The sequence below is a fragment of the Scyliorhinus canicula genome, chromosome 15, assembly GCF_902713615.1.
Source record: "Scyliorhinus canicula chromosome 15, sScyCan1.1, whole genome shotgun sequence".
Lineage (NCBI taxonomy): Eukaryota > Metazoa > Chordata > Chondrichthyes > Carcharhiniformes > Scyliorhinidae > Scyliorhinus > Scyliorhinus canicula.
In genome coordinates this window covers 84,539,091-84,558,817 of record NC_052160.1, presented here as the reverse complement: position 1 = coordinate 84,558,817, position 19,727 = coordinate 84,539,091, and the positions used below count along the sequence as shown (strand labels likewise).

The 19,727-nt window shown below is 50.5% G+C and overlaps 1 protein-coding gene across 1 annotated transcript in view; it reads right to left on the bottom strand.

The window, feature by feature from the left end:
• The window catches only part of LOC119979084 (patatin-like phospholipase domain-containing protein 2), a 42,301-nt gene extending 39,307 nt beyond the window's left edge, over nucleotides 1–2,994 (bottom strand). Inside the window, exon 1 of the mRNA XM_038821084.1 lies at nucleotides 2,662–2,994. Coding sequence (XP_038677012.1) covers nucleotides 2,662–2,905 — 244 coding nt within the window. The 5' untranslated portion in view covers nucleotides 2,906–2,994. The remainder of the gene's footprint in view (nucleotides 1–2,661) is intronic.
• Nucleotides 2,995–19,727: the final 16,733 nt, after the last annotated feature.

Sequence of the window (19,727 nt, the reverse complement as noted above, 5' to 3'; positions counted from 1 at the left end):
CACTAAGGAGCAATTTAGCACAGCCAATTCACCTACCCTGCACATCTTTGGACTGTGGGAGGAAACCGGAGTAACCAAAGGAAACCCACAGACATGGGGAGAAGGTGCAAACTCCACACAGACAGTCACCTGAAGCCGGTACTAACCCGGGTCCCTGTAGCTGTGAGGCAGCAGTGCTAACACCACCGTGCCACCATTAGAAGGACTACACCTTTAACTTTAAAAATAAGGAAATCCCTCCCCCCAGTTCAAAGTGCTGTTTGGTCTGGCCTGATGATGATTCGACTTGATGGACTTGGCCAGCAGCCAATCAGCTACTTTAAATTCCCGGGTCACAGCTAATAGTCTGTGCTGATTGGTGCTGGTGTTCCGTTTTGTTCTGCCAAACACAGACAGCCCAGGCAACATCCTGGTAAATCTCCTCTGCACCCATTCCAGTGCTGTCACATCCCTCCTATAATGTGGAGTCCACAACTACACGCAATACTCCAGCTGTGTCCTGACCAATACCTTATACAGTTCCAGCATAACCTCTCTGCTCTTAAACTTTAGTGCTTAGCTAATAAAGGCAAGTATACCATATTCCTTCTTAACCATTGTATCTACCTGTGCTGCTACCTTCATGGATGGGTGTACAACCCTGGTGTACATCCCGGGTGTTCCAGGGTCCAGCTATTTATCATGTATTCTCTTGCCTTATCTGTCCTGCCCAATGAATCACCTCACGCTTATCTGAATTGAATTCCATTTGCCACTGATCAACCCATCTTACCAGCCTGTCTATATTCTTGTGTAATCTAAGGCTATCCTAATTATCCCCACCAATTTTCGTATCATCCACAAACTTACTGATCAACCCTCCTACATTCATGTCTAAATCATTTATATAAATCACAAACAGCAAAGACCTGAACACTGATCCCTGCGGGATCCCACTGGACACAGGCTTCCAGTCAGAAAAACAACCCTTGACTGTCACCCTATGCTTCCTACCACTCAGCCAATTCTGGATACAATTTGTCAAATTTTCTTGGATCCCATGGGCTCTGACCTTCGCTATCAGTCTCCCATGTGGGACCTTATCAAAAGCCTTGCTAAAGGCTTCTCCAAATACAAACTAATTCTGTCTCTCAGAATTGCTTCCAGTAGTTTACCCACCACTGAGGTTAGACTGACTGGCCTGTAGTTTCCTGGTTTATCCCTTCCTCCCTTCTTGAATAATGGTACAGCATTGGCTCTCCTCCAGTCCTGCGTCACATCTCCTGAGCCAGAGAGAAATGGAAAATTATTGCCAGCCTGAGATACATTTCATCCGGCCCTGGAGATTTGTCTACTTTCAAGCATCTCAAAATCTCCTCTCTGTCAATTTAATTTTACTGCAGTCCTTATAATATTATTATTCTCTCTGATTTCTATACCCACACTGGCCCTTTCACTAGTGAACATTGACACAAGGTATTCATTTAAAACCCGATCCAAATCCTCCGGCTCTACACACAAATTACCACTGCGGTCCTGAACAGGCCTTCCTCTTTCCCTGGTTATCTTTTTACCCTTCATGGAGTACCACTGGACAGTATCAAGCTTTGCTATCCTTACACAGAAAGTGGCATTCTGGACTCCTTACCCCGCTGCTTCAGTGACCTCAGCAGCATTATGCCACCGGGGGGGGGGGGGGGGGGGGGGGGGGGTTGCAGTGAGTGGTCAAAGTGAAAGGGGAGGTTCCTCGCTGAAATGCTTTGTCAACAGGTAAGAGCCCTCACTCCAAACTCCAATTCTCAGCTGTCTTTGGGCTGAGATCTTGTCTTCCCCGCCCTATCAAGCAGATGTGAATCATAGAATCCCTACAGTGTGGAAGGAGGCCATTCGGTCCGTCAAGTCTAAACCGACCCTTCAAAAGAGCACCCTACCTAGTCACAATCCCTCACCCCATTACTGCAACTCCACCCTACGGGGGAATTTAGCATGATCAAACCACCCAATTTGCACATCTTTGGACTGTGGAAGGAAACCGTAGCACACAGAGGAAACCCACACAAACACGGGTAGAATGTGCAAACTCCACGCAGTCACCCAAGGTCGGAATTGAACCTGGGATCCTGGAGCTGTGAGGCAGCAGTGCTAACCACTGTGACACTCCTTAATGGGTCCCTTTGCACTAATTAGGGAGGTGGGAGTTTAACGGAACCAATATTTATCCATCAACTGCATCACCAAAAACATTAAATTATCACATTGTTGTTTGTGGAAGCCCAGCGGGGATCTTCACAACAGTGATTACATTTCACAACTACTTCACTGGCTGTCCACCCCCTGTGGGATGCACGGAGAGATCAGGCGCTATAAAGATGCAAGTTCGATGCATTGCAGTCCGACCCAGCCCAATCTAATGTATTATAGGGCCAATTCCCACACTGAAACAGAACAATCAGCAACATTTATTGATCATCTGCAGGAACCCTATTTCTTTCCATCCTCTTCCTCAGCACGAAATCTGTGTCCCACACCACACCCTAACACTGAGCCCAGTCCAGGCTCCCGTTGTCTGCCCAGATGCCAAACCGGTCAAGACTTACTCGCGAGCAACAAGCAAAACAAAAAACAGCAAAATCTGGGCCAGAAGAAATCTGCTCCAGTGTTGGGAGTTTATTGGTCACTTACCTAGATTCATGGCACAGACAAGAGCAGCAGCAATAAGGGAGCCGGCAGATGCCCCAAACACTCTGGGAGCTCTCTCCACAACCTCCGGCATGTTCTCCAATAAACACTCGGCTACACCAAGCTGATAAGTGACCAGGAAGCCACTGCCAGAGAAGGAAAGCTCCCGGTGCGGGCGGCCACCGTCTGCTGGGACTCGCTGCAGCTTCAAGGAGCCGGCTCCAGGGTTGTTGTCCCAGCCCAACATCTGTCTGATCCCCACTAACACCACCTGCAGCTCAGGATGTTCTGCCCGCAAACACTGTCTGTGCTGCAGCTTAGCCTCTGCCCAGACTTTATCCTGGAACCCCCTCCCCCTGGAAACACACCCCCTCCTTTCCCCCTGGAAACAGCCCCCTCCCCCTGGAACCACGCCCCTCCCTTCCCCCTAAAACCAACCCCCTCCCTTCCCCCTGGAAACAGCCCCCTCCCTCCCCCTCCCCTTGGAACCCCCCCCCTCCCCTCCCCCCGCCCCCCGAAACCTCCTCCCTCCCCCTGGAATCTCTCCCCTCCCCTCCGCCGGGAAACAGCCCCCTCCCCTTCGCCTGGAACCTCCCCTCTCGTCCCTTTGGAACCACCCCCATGCCTCTGGTCACCCACACTGGACTCCCCCTGGAACCGGCCCGGACTCCCTCCCCCACCCTCCCCCCCTCCCTCCCCCACCTATAGACCTCCGGCCCCGACTCCCCCCAGGACCCCAGCCCGCCCTCCCCCTTTCCCCCCTCCACTGCTCCTCTACCACCATTGAACCACGCGTGTGGCTAACGGTGCTCTCTCTCTGTCTCCTCAGGAAAAGTTCTCCCCCAATCGACGGCAGAGAGCCCAGACTTGTGGTGTGGTGGCAGACTTGAGAATCCTCACCTCCTTCGATACCGAGCCCTGGAGGTGACTGATGTGGCCGAGGACAGGGCGGTCACCAATGTGGAGGCTGGCGGACACCACAGAGGTGAGGAACCACCAGGCTCCACCCGGAGGACCTGTCAGATGTAAGTAGTGATTACCTTACTGACTGACCCCTCCCTCGCACTGACCACATGTCCATTATCCTACAAGTCCTCCAGCCAATGGCGCTGGCCCATCCCGGGTGGCCCCTCTCCTGAGTCCGAGGATGCCACTATAATAATCGCGCCACAGCTGCCATCCCCACCCTCCACCAGCGCCGATACGCACATCTCGATGGGACATGTTAGTGGTCAGGCTTCTGGGGCACTATCTGGTGAGCACCACACAGTTGCTGACGTCACCAGGTGGAGGCAGGAACCCCCAGATGAGACAGCAGTAGGTGGTCTGCTGGATCCCAGGACCCAGCTGGGTCCCAGCTAAATGCTGAGCCTCGGATTACCCGGAGCTGATGGAGACGATAGAGAGCGGCCAGGAATTCAGGGGGTGATGTCCGCATTACTGCAGCAGATCCATAGCCTTTTGGAGGAGTCCCAGAGGCTATGGGCCTAGGACATGGCACTGGAAATGCGTGGCAACACTGCTAGGGTGGCGACCACAGTGAAGAGCCTGGTGCATGACGTCGGCACCATGAATGAAGGTGTCCAAGGCGGTAACAGACATGGCTGAGGGACTCAGCAGAAGGTCTGACTCGCTGAGGGGTGTCACACAGTACCAGGTTGACCTTGAAGAGGTTCTGTGGGACATGTCCCGCTCTCGGATAGGCATGGCCAAGGCGCTGCGGAGCTTGTCCCAGTCGCAAATGGGCATGGCTGAGGCACTGCAGAGCATGGCCCAATCACTGAGGAGCATCGCTGAGGGTGTGGACACCAGGTGCAGCCAGGGCTCAAACCAACTGCTTCTCCATCCCAAAGTGAACCCCAGGGCCCTATGGGTACTGATCAGGAGGTGGGTGCGCTGGTTGCCAACCCGGACCCGTCCCATGGAGTGGCAATGGTAGCCACCAGCTCCCCTATGTTCCACCCTTCTGATGATGCCATGTCTTGCAGGCAGCACATGGGACAGGGTGGCACGGCTGTCCAAGTGTCGCCGATAAGTGAGCCGGGGCCCTCCGGCCCCAGAGCCCCCAGAGGACGCCCGCCAGGGGCATCGAGCGCCACGAGAAAAGGTAAGCAGCTGCTACCTCTACCTCACATGTGCATCCAGGGTAAACATCAAGACGTAGTGGTGGAGCTAGGAGGGCCAGGCACGTTGAGGATCACTGAGGGCACTAGGGTAGGAGGGAGGGGGGGAGGGCAGGCAGTTAGGGGGTGCTGTTGGGGACTGGGGGGATTGGGGGGTGGCACTAACGGGAATGGAGTATTGTGCAGCACATTAAACAGCTTTTAGCACAACCATTATGACGCCTGTGTCACTTTCTTCTGCAATGCGGGCTGACCCCTGGACTCTCTGCTCATCTCTCCAGGCATCCCCCCCCCCCCCCCCCCCCCCCATGGTGCTCATCCAACCTCCAGCAGGGACATGTCCCTAGAGCTGTGTCTCATCCCTGGGTATACGGATGTTGGCTGCTGCGTGTGTGCTTTTGCCTCCCGCAGTGTTGCAGTGTTCAAGCACAGTGTCCAAACATCAAGGTGCGAACAGAATGCTAGGCAATGACGCCCACATGCTACACTGCCCGCCCACCCACAGGAATCCACTTGGCATGTGACAAGTGCTCACTTTTCCACGATTGGCTATTCCCTATTAGCGATAGTCATCAGCCGCATGGCCAGAGTCCTTAGCAGTCGGTGGGGGTTATGTGTGTTTGGCGAGGCAGATGGGCAGGGACAAGGGTTGCCCCAGAATGGGATTTGGAATCAGGGGTTGGTCCGCAAGCGATTGCCCCCCACAGAGCTTCCACCTCTCCAACCCTCCCATGGCAGCCCACTCCTGCAGAGGGTCCCCCAACCCCACTGAGAACTGGGGCGGCATGCCCAGCACACACGGCTCTTTGCCTGCGAGCAAAGATTGCGACTCACCTCCTCAGCTCCCCACAGAAGCTATTCCGCCAGGTTGACGTTTTTCAAAAGGAGTATTAATCAGCGCCAGCGTGAACACTTGCTGGGGAGGCAGCCAAATGACGAGAGGCCGTTGGATATGGGGCACTCTGGTTACTTGTATGGAAATGGGGCGTAAGTGGTTAGAATTGGTTTCTCGCTACGGTACAGCAAGATCCCGATTTCACCTATGGGAACGGGCCGGTTGCATCGCAAACTGTTTGGCACCCGGCACGCATCTCATTTTTGGCCTCTCCCACCTCATTATGCTTGAATGTAACGAGGCCGGAAGATTCCACCCTAAGAATATACAGTCGAGCAGAATTTAGCTCAAATAAAGTTTAGGGAGGGTTGACATTGAAAGACCAGCAAGGATAGTTAATTTTGAATATTTGGAGCCAATTTTATCTAATTTGGCAAACGCTAATCTCGGCCCATCAAACTTGCCCCCCCCCCCTCCCCCCCCATTACTATTAGTGGCAGTTGCGATGACTGGTGCCGGTAGCTTACACACATTGTTGTTGTTTCGGGAATCCTTAAAGCTTTCTCAGTATCCATGGCTAGCCTGGCTATAGAGCTACTTAACTTCAGGGGCAAGAAATCCCCCACTTGCAAATAGTGATATGTTTGTTCTCCTCCACCTGTAGCAGAGGGACCCGTGTCCCTCTCCATTCTGAATGGCTGACCATTTATCATCAACCCAGAATCGTAACTGGAGCTGCCTTGCCCTCTTTGATGTTGTTTAGCCTGTATACTGCAGATCCATTTTCAAGGTTATTCAACAATGTGTACTGGAGTCAGAAATTTTTTGGGGGTGCCTGGTTGACTCTACCTGCTTGTAATATGCCCACTCCTATTGCAGTCATAACCTACAGTTTCCCTAAATTTGCATCTCTCCTGGATGATCTTCCCCAGACAGGTACCATTTTTCATTGCTCCTGGTCTATGGATTGAATTCCCTATACCACTGCACTCTCTTTTGCTAGGAGCCTCTTTGCTGATTATTTTCTACGCTCTCACCCCTGGCACCACGGCTACCAGCGGCTCCCCGCCAAACCTGGTGGACCTCACCTGCTTGCATGCATAGCAGTTCCTCCCCCCCTCCCCCCCCCCCCGCCTTTTTTGGCACTTTCCATAGGCTAGGTGATTTCTAATGCCTTCTTTAAGGTCATAAGAACATAAGAACTAGGAGCAGGAGTAAGCCATATGGCCCCTCGAGCCTGCTCCGCCATTCAATGAGATCATGGCTGATCTTTTGTGGACTCAGCTCCACTTTCCGGCCTGAACACCATAACCCTTAAACCCTTTATTCTTCAAAAAAACTATCTATCTTTATCTTAAAAACATTTGAAGAAGGAGCCTCAACTGCTTCACTGGGCAAGGAATTCCATAGATTCACAACCCTTTGGGTGAAGAAGTTCCTCCTAAACTCAGTCCTAAATCTACTTCCCCTTATTTTGAGGCTATGCCCTCTAGTTCTGCTTTCACCCCCCAGTGGAAACAACCTGCCCGTATCTATCCTATCTATTCCCTTCATAATTTTATATGTTTCTATAAGATCCCCCCTCATCCTTCTAAATTCCAACGAGTACAGTCCCAATCTACTCAACCACTCCTCGTAATCCAACCCCTTCAGCTCTGGGATTAACCTAGTGAATCTCCTCTGCACACCCTCCAGTGCCAGTATGTCCTTTCTCGGATAAGGAGACCAAAACTGAACACAATACTCCAGGTGTGGCCTCACTAACACCTTATTCAATTGCAGCATAACCTCCCTAGTCTTAAACTCCATCCCTCTAGCAATGAAGGACAAAATTCCATTCGCTTTCTTAATCACATGTTGCACCTGTAAACCAACTTTTTGCGACTCATGCACAAGCACACTCAGGTCTCTCTGCACAGCGGCATGCTTTAATATTTTATCATTTAAATCATAATCCCTTTTGCTGTTCTTCCTACCAAAATGGATAACCTCACATTTGTCAACATTGTATTCCATCTGCCAGACCCTAGCCCATTCACTAACCTATCCAAATCCCTCTGCAGACTTCCGGTATCCTCTGCACTTTTTGCATTACCACTCATATTAGTGTCATCTGCAAACTTGGACACATTGCCCTTGGTCCCCAACTACAAATCATCTATGTAAGTTGTGAACAATTGTGGGCCTAACACTGAACCCTGAGAGACACCACTAGCTACTGATTGCCAACCAGAGAAACACCCATTAATCCCCACTCTTTGCTTTCTACTAATTAACCAATCCTCTATCCATGCGACTACTTTACCCTTAATGCCATGCATCTTTACCTTATGCAGCAACCTTTTGTGTGGCACCTTGTCAAAGGCTTTCTGGAAATCCATCTCTGCCTCTGCTAATTATTTCTTTTATATGGCCATGTCATTAACACCACAGACTAGCCTGTCTCTCAACATGAAATAGCACAGGCGTTCGACATATAGCACCCACTGCTCCGCGTTCGGATCAAATGTCTCAAGTTTCCCAAAAAGTGGCAATTTTGACACTAACAGACTGCTGAATGAGTTTGCCTCCACATTCTTCGACACAACGTCTGCTCTCCCAATTTCTGTAGTAGTAGGGAGGCAGTCCAATTGATTTTTCTCGCCAAATGTAGTATCTTGTAAGTCTGGCAATCACCAAGTAGATAAACTAATAAATGGTTTATTAAGGTAAGTAACTATTTACAGAGAGTGAGATGAAGGCTATCGTATTCCATGACTCCAGACTCCAAAACTGGCAGCACAAACTGGCACTCAACCCCAGGATTCACACGGTCCAGCTGGATTGGCCGAACAGGTCACATGAGCCTCTGAGAACTCGCTCCCTTAAAGGGGCATCCTACCCAGGCTTTATTAATGGGGACATAGAATACAAGATCAAGGAGATTATGTTGAACTTGTATAAAACACTAATTTGACCTCAGGTGGAGTATTGGGTCCCATTTTGGACATCGCACATCACATCGGAAAGATGGGAAGGCATTAGAAAGAGAGTGCAGAAAAGATTCACATGGATGGTTCCAGGGATGACGAACTTGAATTACGTAGCTAGATTGGAGAAGTTATTTCTGATTTCCTTGAAGAAGGCTGAAAAGAGATTTGAGGTTTTCAAAGTCTTCAGGGATTTAGACAGAGTAGATCACAGAATTGGTGATGAGCCGCTGGGCTCATGCACGGGCAATTCCAGCTCCACTTGACCCAGAGTCGCAACACAATTGAAGTTAATAGATACTTCTTCGAAAGTATCGGCCCTCGGCTGCTCAATAGCTACAATCACCAGGTTTGTAAATTTACAAAGAAAAAGTGGGAGGATGAACTAGGCAGGGTGATAGGTGGAGGGCTCTGGATCGAAGCACTGCACAGGACAAACTTTGCCTCCATGGAGTGCGCCTAATGCAACTAAAGGTGCTGATAAGGGCGTACCTAACCAGAACACACATGAGCAGGTTCTTCCTGGAGATGGAGGACCAATGTGAATGGTGCCAGGGAGGTCCGGCCAACCACATCCACATGTTCTAGTCTTGCCTCGGATTGTTGGGTACTGGACGTCCTTCTTTGAGGCCATGTCTGGGGTTGGGTGAGTGACCACCATTAGTAGCGGTCTTCGGAGTATCAGAGCAGCCAGAGCTGTTCATGGAGAGGGGGGCTGATGCCTAAGCCTTTGCTTCCCTGATAGCCCGCCAGAGACTCCCGCTCGGTTGGCGATCGGCACTACCATCCAAGGCTGCAGGCTGGCTGTCCGACTTGGAGGAATTTCTCAGGCTGGAGAAGAGAAAGTTTGCCATCATGGGTCGGCAGAAGGCTTTCACAGGACGTGCAAGTCATTCATCAACTTGTTTTAAGAATGTTCAGAGGTAGGGGGCACAGGACAAGGGACAAATCATGTAATAATGAAGAGAAAGGAAAGGGGGGAGGGTGTAGGGAAAAGGGGAACAAATGCACCCAAAGAAGAACCCAGAACAGGCAGAAGAGAAGATAACTACAAAAGACAGTTTGCTGAAAAATTACTGCCTAAATCACAATGTATGTAAATTATTGTAAATATGTGTTCTGGTCGTGTAAAGTTTGCAATGAAATATGAAGAACACAAATAAAAAATATTTCAAAAAGTAGGTTTCTAAATTTATTTTATTAATACACACACTCGATCTTAGCCAAATGGCCAAAAAGCGATAATTTAGTTTATTAATAACAGCAACTATAAAGGGGCACCATGGTGGGGCCGTGGTTAGCCCTGCTGTCTCATGGCGCCGAGGGCATTGGTTCGATCCCGGCCCTGGGTCACTGACCTTGTGGAATTTGCGCATTCACCCATGTCTGTGTGGATCTCACCCCCACAACCCAGAACGATATGCCGGATAGCTGAATTGGCCATGCCCATGCTAAATTGCCCCTGAATTGGAAAAAATTGCTTACTTTAAATGTAAAAAAAAATAATAACAGGAACTATCATTAAATATGAGGCAAATACAACAAGTTAACTATTATCCAATTCCTAACTTAGTAAGTGTGTAGAAGACTGTGCCAGAGAAGCAAATCCGCGTGTTTCCCAATCGGAAACCCTGGATGGACAGGGATATCCACTGCTTGCTGAATTCTAGGTCTGAGGCGTTCAAGTCAGGTGACCCTGACCGAAACAAGAAAGCCAGATATGATCTAAAGAAATCCACCAAAGACACCAAAAGACAGGGCAGCACGGTGGCCTAGTGGTTAGCGCAACCGCCTCACGGCGCTGAGGTCCCAGGTTCGATCCCGGCTCTGGGTCACTGTCCGTGTGGAGTTTGCACATTCTCCCCGTGTCTGCGTGGGTTTCGCCCCCACAACCCAAAAATGTGCAGAGTAGGTGGATTGGCCACGCTAAATTGCCCCTTAATTGGAAAAAATAATTGGGTAATCTAAATTTATAAAAAAATAAAAAATAAAAAAAAGACACCAAAAGACAGAACCGGACCAAGCTTGAGTCGCAGGCTAGCCACACAGACCTCCGCCGTCTCAGGCAAGGTCTGCAAGACATAACAGGCTACAAGTTGAAGGCATGTAAAATCACCGGCTCCAATGCACCGCTCACTGATGAGCTCAACACATTCTATGCCCGCTTTGAGCAAGAGGTCAGCGAGAGCACGCGCTCCACCCCAGAAGCCGCGGATGAACTTGTATCTGCGATCACCATTGCAGCCGTCAGAGCAGCCTTCTCGAAGGTCAACCCTCGGAAAGCCACTGGCCCAGATGGGGTACCCGGACGAGCACTCAGGTCTTGCGCTGATCAGCTGGCAGGGGTATTCGCAGACATCTTCAACCTCTCTTTACAACAATCTGAGGTCCCTATCTGCTTCAAGAAGACGACCATCATCCCTGTACCAAAAAAAGACAAGCAGGGTGCCTTAATGACTATCGTCCAGTGCCTCTGACATCATCATCATTAAGTGCTTCAAAAGGTTAGTCATGGCCTCCACTTCGCCATGGAGTGGCGAATCAACTCCAGCCTCCCGAATTACTTTGATCCACTACAATTCGCCTACCGCTGCGACAGGTCCACAGCAGACGCCATCTCCATGGCCCTGCACTCTACCCTGGAACACCTAGATAACAAAGATGCCTATGTCAGACTCCTATTTATCGACTACAGCTCAGCCTTAAACACCATAATTCCTATGAAATTCATCTCCAAACTCCGTGGCCTTGGCCTCGGCTCCTCCCTCTGTGACTGGATCCTGAACTTTCTAACCCACAGGCCACAATCAGTAAAGATAGGCAACACCTCCTTCACAATAATTCTCAACACCAGGACCTCACAATGCTGTGTCCTCAGCCCCCTTCTATACTCCTTATACACCTGTGACTGTGCGGCCAAATTACCCTCCAACTCGATTTTCAAATTTGCTGATGACATCACCGCAGTGGGTCGGATTTCAAACAATGACACGACAGAGTACAGGAATGAGATAGAGAATCTGGTGGACTGGTGTGACGACAATAATCTCTCCCTCAATGTCAACAAAACAAAGGAGATTGTCATCGACTTCAGGAAGCGAAGTGGAGTACATGCCCCTGTCTCCATCAATGGGAACAAAGTCGAAAGGGTCGAGAGCTTCAAGATTTTAGGTGTACAGATCAGCAACAACCTGTCCTGGTCCTCCCATGCCGACACTATTGTTAAGAAAGCCCACCAACTATACTTTCTCAGAACACTAAGGAAATTTGGCATGTCAGCTACGACTCTCACCAACTTCTACAGATGCACCATAGAAAGCTTTCTTTCTGGTTGTATCACAGTTTGGTATGGAGCCTGCTCTGCTCAAGACCACAGGAAACTACAAAAGGTCGTGAATGTGGCCCTGTCCATCACGCAAACCAGCCTCCCATCCATTGACTCTATCTATAATTCCCGCTGCCTCAGAAAGTCAGCCAGCATAATTGAGGACCCCATGCACCCTGAACATACTCTCGTCCACCTTCTTCCGTCAGGAAAAAGTTATCAAAGTTTGAGGTCACGTACCAACTGACTGAAGAACAGCTTCTTTCCTCACATATTAAGTTGATCTTTTCTCTACACCTTGCTATAACTGTAACATTGTATTCTGCAGTCTCTCCTTCCTTCCCTATGTACGGTATGCATTGTTTGTACAGCATACAAGAAACAATACTTTTCACTGTATACTAATACATGTGACTAATAATAAATCAAATCAAATCAAAGAGTACCTTACCCAGGCCCACTCCTCCACCCCATCCCCATAACCACACCGAACCTTTGGACACTAAGGGACAATTTAGCATGGCCAGCTATCTAACCTACACATCTTTGGACTGTGGGAGGAAACCGGAGCACCCAGAAGGAACCCGTGCAGACATGGGGAGAACGTGCAAACTCCGCACAGACAGTGACCCAAGGCTGGAATCAAACCTGTGTCCTTGGTGGCGTGAGGCAGCAGTGCTAACCACTGTGCCACCATTCCACGCCTTGGGAGATGGTAAGAACCTGTTCTCACCCGTGAACGGATTGAGAACAACTGGGCACAGATTTAAAGTAATTGGTAAAAGAAGCAAAAGTGATTTGAGGAATAACATTTTCACGCAGTGAGTGATTAGGGTTGGGAATGCACTGTCTGAAAGTGGTGGTAGAGGCAGGTCAGTTGAAGCATTCAGAAGGGAATTAGACAGTCATCTTAAAATGAAGAATCTGCAGGGTTACAATGGAGGGGGGGGGGGCGAAGGCGGGAGAATTGAACTCGGTGAATTGCTCATTTGGAGAGCAATGGGCTGAATGGCTTCCTCTGCGCTGTGGCAATTCTGAATACTAACTCCAGACTTAACCAGGGGTGAGGATCTCTGCCTTGATTCAGTTGGGTGAGGGTCTATGCCCTCTATTGTGCTATTGGACCAGAGCTATTGTTAGAATATCGGAGAAGAACCCCAAATGTTTTAATTTGTAAAACTGAGGAAAGGATACTTCACCCAGGAGTGATGTCTCTGTTCAATAGGTGGCTTGTATGTTAAAACAAACTTGAATGTAAACACAGAATTAACCACATCATCATCAAAGAAACAGCTTTATAATTTACAGTTAAACGATTATTAGATGAAAAGAAAAAATTTAATCTACTATCTACACTGGCACCATATTCAACCCAATACAGTTCAAATGAAACTTATCAACAAAGTTAACAAAACAGATGATTTGCTTATTTGTGAAGACCTTTGGAGTGAGAGGAACAACCTCAAAATCCTTCTGTCTTGTCAGACTCGAATCCTGTGGCAAACCGCGAATCAACTTAAAATCCTATAAAAGACTGCAAGGCTACAGACAGACCTGGCTCCTCCCATTAGTTACATCATTTATATCCCACTCAGTAGACCCACCACCTGCTTAGCTAGGACTAAATACGATCCCTCTTAAATTATTTACTCTCCAGGGAATCTCCAGCAATCAAACAATATCCAATTAGACTTCTCTCTATCAACAAGTAAATGGTCCACTTCAATCTTTACGTCACCTTTTAAGAGTCTGTAATTACAGCTTTAGTAGTCATGGTGACTATATGTATTTTAAACCAGGGTTTTTAATAACATCACTGCAACAAATACGAAATATAATATATAACAATGTCTACATTTGTCACACCTGATTCAGTCAGAGTGAGGGTCTGTGTCCTGATTCAGTCAGAGTGAGGGTCTGTGCCCTGATTCAGTCAGGGTGAGGGTCTGTGTCCTGATTCAGTCAGGGTGAGGGTCTGTGCCCTGATTCAGTCAGGGTGAGGGTCTGTGTCCTGATTCAGTCAGGTTGAGGGTCTGTGCCCTGATTCAGTCGGGGTGAGGGTCTGTGTCCTGATTCAGTCAGGGTGAGGGTCTGGGTCCTGATTCAGTCAGGGTGAGAGTCTGTATCCTGATTCAGTCAGGGTGAGGGTCTGTGTCCTGATTCAGTCAGAGTGAGGGTCTGTGCCCTGATTCAGTCAGGGTGAGGGTCTGTGCCCTGATTCAGTCAGGGTGAGGGTCTGTGCCCTGATTCAGTCAGGGTGAGGGTATGTCCCCCTGATTCAGTCAGAAGGAAGGGCTGTGCCCTGATTCAGTCAGGGTGATTTGAGGAATAACATTTTCACGCAGTGAGTGATTAGGGTTGGGAATGCACTGTCTGAAAGTGGTGGTAGAGGCAGGTCAGTTGAAGCATTCAGAAGGGAATTAGACAGTCATCTTAAAATGAAAAATCTGCAGGGTTACAATGGAGGGGGGGGGGCGAAGGCGGGAGAATTGAACTCGGTGAATTGCTCATTTGGAGAGCAATGGGCTGAATGGCTTCCTCTGCGCTGTGGCAATTCTGAATACTAACTCCAGACTTAACCAGGGGTGAGGATCTCTGCCTTGATTCAGTTGGGTGAGGGTCTATGCCCTCTATTGTGCTATTGGACCAGAGCTATTGTTAGAATATCGGAGAAGAACCCCAAATGTTTTAATTTGTAAAACTGAGGAAAGGATACTTCACCCAGGAGTGATGACTCTGTTCAATAGGTGGCTTGTATGTTAAAACAAACTTGAATGTAAACACAGAATTAACCACATCATCATCAAAGAAACAGCTTTATAATTTACAGTTAAACGATTATTAGATGAAAAGAAAAAATTTAATCTACTATCTACACTGGCACCATATTCAACCCAATACAGTTCAAATGAAACTTATCAACAAAGTTAACAAAACAGATGATTTGCTTATTTGTGAAGACCTTTGGAGTGAGAGGAACAACCTCAAAATCCTTCTGTCTTGTCAGACTCGAATCCTGTGGCAAACCGAGAAACAACTTAAAATCCTATAAAAGACTGCAAGGCTACAGACAGACCTGGCTCCTCCCATTAGTTACATCATTTATATCCCACTCAGTAGACCCACCACCTGCTTAGCTAGGACTAAATACGATCCCTCTTAAATTATTTACTCTCCAGGGAATCTCCAGCAATCAAACAATATCCAATTAGACTTCTCTCTATCAACAAGTAAATGGTCCACTTCAATCTTTACGTCACCTTTTAAGAAAATGAAAATGAAAATCGCTTATTGTCACGAGTAGGCTTCAATGAAGTTACTGTGAAAAGCCCCTAGTCGCCACATTCCGGCGCCTGTTCGGGGAGGCTGGTACGGGAATTGAACCGTGCTGCTGGCCTGCTTGGTCTGCTTTAAAAGACAGCGGTTTAGCCTTGTGAGCTAAACCAGCCCCATAGATTACAGACCAGAGTCTGTAATTACAGCTTTAGTAGTCATGCTGACTATATGTATTTCAAACCAGGGTTTTTAATAACATCACTGCAACAAATATGAAATATAATATATAACAATGTCTACATTTGTCACACCTGATTCAGTCAAAGTGAGGGGCTGTGTCCTGATTCAGTCAGAGTGAGGGTCTGTGTCCTGATTCAGTCAGAGTGAGGGTCTGTGTCCTGATTCAGTCAGAGTGAGGGGCTGTGCCCTGATTCAGTCAGGGTGAGGGGCTGTGTCCTGATTCAGTCAGGCTGAGGGTCTGTGCCCTGATTCAGTCAGGCTGAGGGTCTGTGCCCTGATTCAGTCAGGCTGAGGGTCTGTGCCCTGATTCAGTCAGAGTGAGGGTCTGTGTCCTGATTCAGTCAGAGGGAGGGGCTGTCCCTGATTCAGTCAGAGGGAGGGGCTGTCCCTGATTCAGTCAGAGGGAGGGGCTGTGCCCTGATTCAGTCAGAGGGAGGGGCTGTCCCTGATTCAGTCAGAGGGAGGGTCTGTGCCCTGATTCAGTCAGGGTGAGGGTCTGTGTCCTGATTCAGTCAGAGTGAGGGTCTGTCCCTGATTCAGTCAGGGTGAGGGTCTGTGTCCTGATTCAGTCAGGGTGAGGGGCTGTGCCCTGATTCAGTCAGAGTGAGGGTCTGTGTCCTGATTCAGTCAGGGTGAGGGTCTGTGCCCTGATTCAGTCAGGGTGAGGGTCTGTGTCCTGATTCAGTCAGGGTGAGGGTCTGTGTCCTGATTCAGTCAGGGTGAGGGTCTGTGTCCTGATTCAGTCAGGGTGAGGGTCTGTGTCCTGATTCAGTCAGAGTGAGGGTCTGTGCCCTGATTCAGTCAGGGTGAGGGTCTGTGTCCTGATTCAGTCAGGGTGAGGGTCTGTGCCCTGATTCAGTCAGGGTGAGGGGCTGTGCCCTGATTCAGTCAGAGTGAGGGTCTGTGTCCTGATTCAGTCAGGGTGAGGGTCTGTGCCCTGATTCAGTCAGGGTGAGGGTCTGTGTCCTGATTCAGTCAGGGTGAGGGTCTGTGTCCTGATTCAGTCAGGGTGAGGGTCTGTGTCCTGATTCAGTCAGGGTGAGGGTCTGTGTCCTGATTCAGTCAGAGTGAGGGTCTGTGTCCTGATTCAGTCAGGGTGAGGGTCTGTGTCCTGATTCAGTCAGGGTGAGGGTCTGTGCCCTGATTCAGTCGGGGTGAGGGTCTGTGTCCTGATTCAGTCGGGGTGAGGGTCTGGGTCCTGATTCAGTCAGGGTGAGGGTCTGTGTCCTGATTCAGTCAGGGTGAGGGTCTGTGCCCTGATTCAGTCAGGGTGAGGGGCTGTCCCTGATTCAGTCAGGGTGAGGGGCTGTGTCCTGATTCAGTCAGAGTGAGGGTCTGTGCCCTGATTCAGTCAGGGTGAGGGTCTGTGCCCTGATTCAGTCAGGGTGAGGGTCTGTGCCCTGATTCAGTCAGGGTGAGGGTATGTCCCCCTGATTCAGTCAGAAGGAAGGGCTGTGTCCTGATTCAGTCAGGGCGAGGGTCTGTGTCCTGATTCAGTCAGGGCGAGGGTCTGTGCCCTGATTCAGTCAGAGGGGGGGGCTTGATGAGCCATCAATTGAACGGGAGACGAGTTGCTGTACAAAAGTTAGGCTTTAATAGGCTAGAACTTAGCCCTGCGGTCGACTACAATGAATGGACGACCGCCGGGTGTTCTGACTATTTATACCTCGGTAAGGAGGCGTGTTTAACTCAGCCTCTCGACCAATCGGAGAGCCGTCACATGACTGGTCTCAGCCAATCGGTTGAGAGGCACATGACCGACCAGGGCCAATGGTAAGCCAGTGTTCTGCACCAATGGCAGACATCTATGCAAATCATACCACCACATTCACCCCTTGCGGAGAATGAAGCCGGTGGAAGGGGGGGTATCAACGAGAGCCGGGGGCGCGGGGGCGGGGAGGGGGGGGTCGGGAGAGAACTGGTGGTATGAGTAGCAGCCGGGAGAACAAAAATTTTCTCTTCTTTTCTGTTATTACATTTTTGGCTTCCCACTGGCCCAGACAATTAGCAATAGTACACAAAGTCCCAACAAAGTCCATGGAGCTGTTGTAATTTAAATTGATTCGATCAGTCTTTTCGTTGCCCGTGACATCCTGGCAGACCGCCGTAGTGAAGTTGGTGACATTGTTTCAGCCGATGGTGGTGGTTCAGCTGATGTCCTGGACTCCGGGAGCGATGGTCCTTGAACTGTCTCCGTAACCCGGGCTGGTGGTGGAGACGCCATGGTTGGGGGAGGGGTGGCCTGGGTGGGACGCTGGGGGAAAAGGGGCGGGGGGGTCTGTGGTGAAGGGCCGCACACCGGCGGGTGCCAGGTCCCGGAGGGAGACCGTGTCCTGCCGAGCATCGGGGTACGCCACGTACACATACTGCGGGTTGGCGTGGAGTAACTGGACTTGTTCCACCAACGGGTCGGACTTGTGCACCCGCACATGCTGCTGGAGCAAGATGGGTCCGGGGGCGGCCAGCCACATCGGGAGAGGGGATCCGGAGGACGACTTCCTGGGGAAGACAAGAAGACGTTCATGAAGTGTCTGATTAGTTGTGGTACAGAGGAGGCTAGCGGATAGAATGTAGGGCATCGGGGATAACCTCTTACCATCAGGAAATCGGGAGATCTCTGGACCAGAGGGCCAGTAGTATGGTCTTCCAGATGGTGCCATTCTCCCGCTCGACCTGTCCGTTACCCCGAGGGTTATAGCTGGTCGTCCTGCTGGAGGCAATGCCCCTGCTGAGCAGGAATTGACGCAGCTCATCGCTCATAAAGGAGGACCCCCGATCGCTGTGTATGTATGCGGGGTAGCCGAACAGAGAGAAGATGGAGAGGAGGGCCTTAATGACGGTCGATGTGGTCATGTCGGGGCAGGGAATGGCGAAGGGGAAGCGGGAGTATTCATTGATCACCGTCAGGAAGTAAATGTTGCGGTTGCTAGAGGGAAGGGGCCCCTTGAAGTCTATGCTGAGACGTTCAAAGGTGCGGGATGCTTTGATCAGATGTGCGCGCTCGGGGCGGTAGAAGTGCAGTTTGCACTCTGCGCAGATGTGGCAGTCACGGGTTACTGTCCTGATTTCCTTGATGGAGTAGGGCAGGTTGCGGGTCTTTATGAAATGATAGAAATGGGTCACCCCTGGATGGCAGAGGTCCGCGTGGAGGGAGCGGAGGCGGTCTATCTGCACGCTGGCGCAGGTACCGCGGGACAGGGCATCAGGCGGCTCATTGAGCTTCCCAGGACGATACAAGATATAGTAGTTGTACGTGGACAACTCGATCCGCCACCGCAAGATCTTGTCGTTCTTAATCTTGCCCCTCTGTGCATTATAGAACATGAAGGCCACTGACCGTTGGTCTGTGAGGAGGGTAAACTTCCTGCCGGCCAAATAGTGCCTCCAATGTCGCACAGCTTCAACTATGGCCTGAGCTTCCTTTTCCACTGAGGCGTGGCGGAGTTCGGAAGCCTGGAGGGTTCTGGAGAAGACGGCCATGGGTCTGCCCGCTTGGTTCAGGGTGGCCGCCAGAGCTACTTCTGATGCGTCGCTCTCGACCTGGAAGGGGAGGGACTCGTCGATGGCGCGCATCGTGGCCTTTGCGATGTCCACTTTGATGCGGCTAAAGGCCTGGCAGGCCTCTGTCGACGGCGGGAAGGTCGTGGTTTGAATGAGGGGACGGGCCTTGTCAGCGTAATTGGGAACCCATTGGGCGTAGTAAGCGAAGAAACCCAGGCAGCGTTTAAGGGATTTGAGGGTATTGGGGAGAGGGAGTTCCATCAGGGGGCACATGCGTTCGGGGTCGGGGCCTATCACTCCGTTACGCACTACATAGCCGAGGATGGCTAGACGGTCGGTGCTAAACACGCACTTATCCTTATTGTAAGTTAGGTTAAGGAGTTTTGCAAGGACCCGCACGTGGAGTCGGGGCCCTAAGATGGCGGCGCCCACAGGGCCCTCGTGGTTGCTGGGGGCGGGGTTAGCGGTGCCGGCGGGCCGATCGGAGAGGCTGAGAGCGAGGGCAGAGAGGCGCGCAGGCCGGGCGCAGGGGCCCAGGGGCGGGGAGGGGGGGAGATTGGCGCAGTGCGCTGGAAGGGCCCGGAGGAGGAGATCCCCGGTCGCTGCGCGGCACAGCAGCGACCGATTCGGCCTGGCAGACCGATGAAAAATGGCCCTTCTTCCCGCAGCTCTTACAAAGGGTGGAACGGGCCGGGCAGCGCGGGCGGGGGTGTTTGGCGAACCCACAGAAATAGCAGCGGGGCCCCGCGGACTTGTCGGGGCGTCCCACGGCGCAGGCCTGAGGGGGGTCGGGAGCGGCG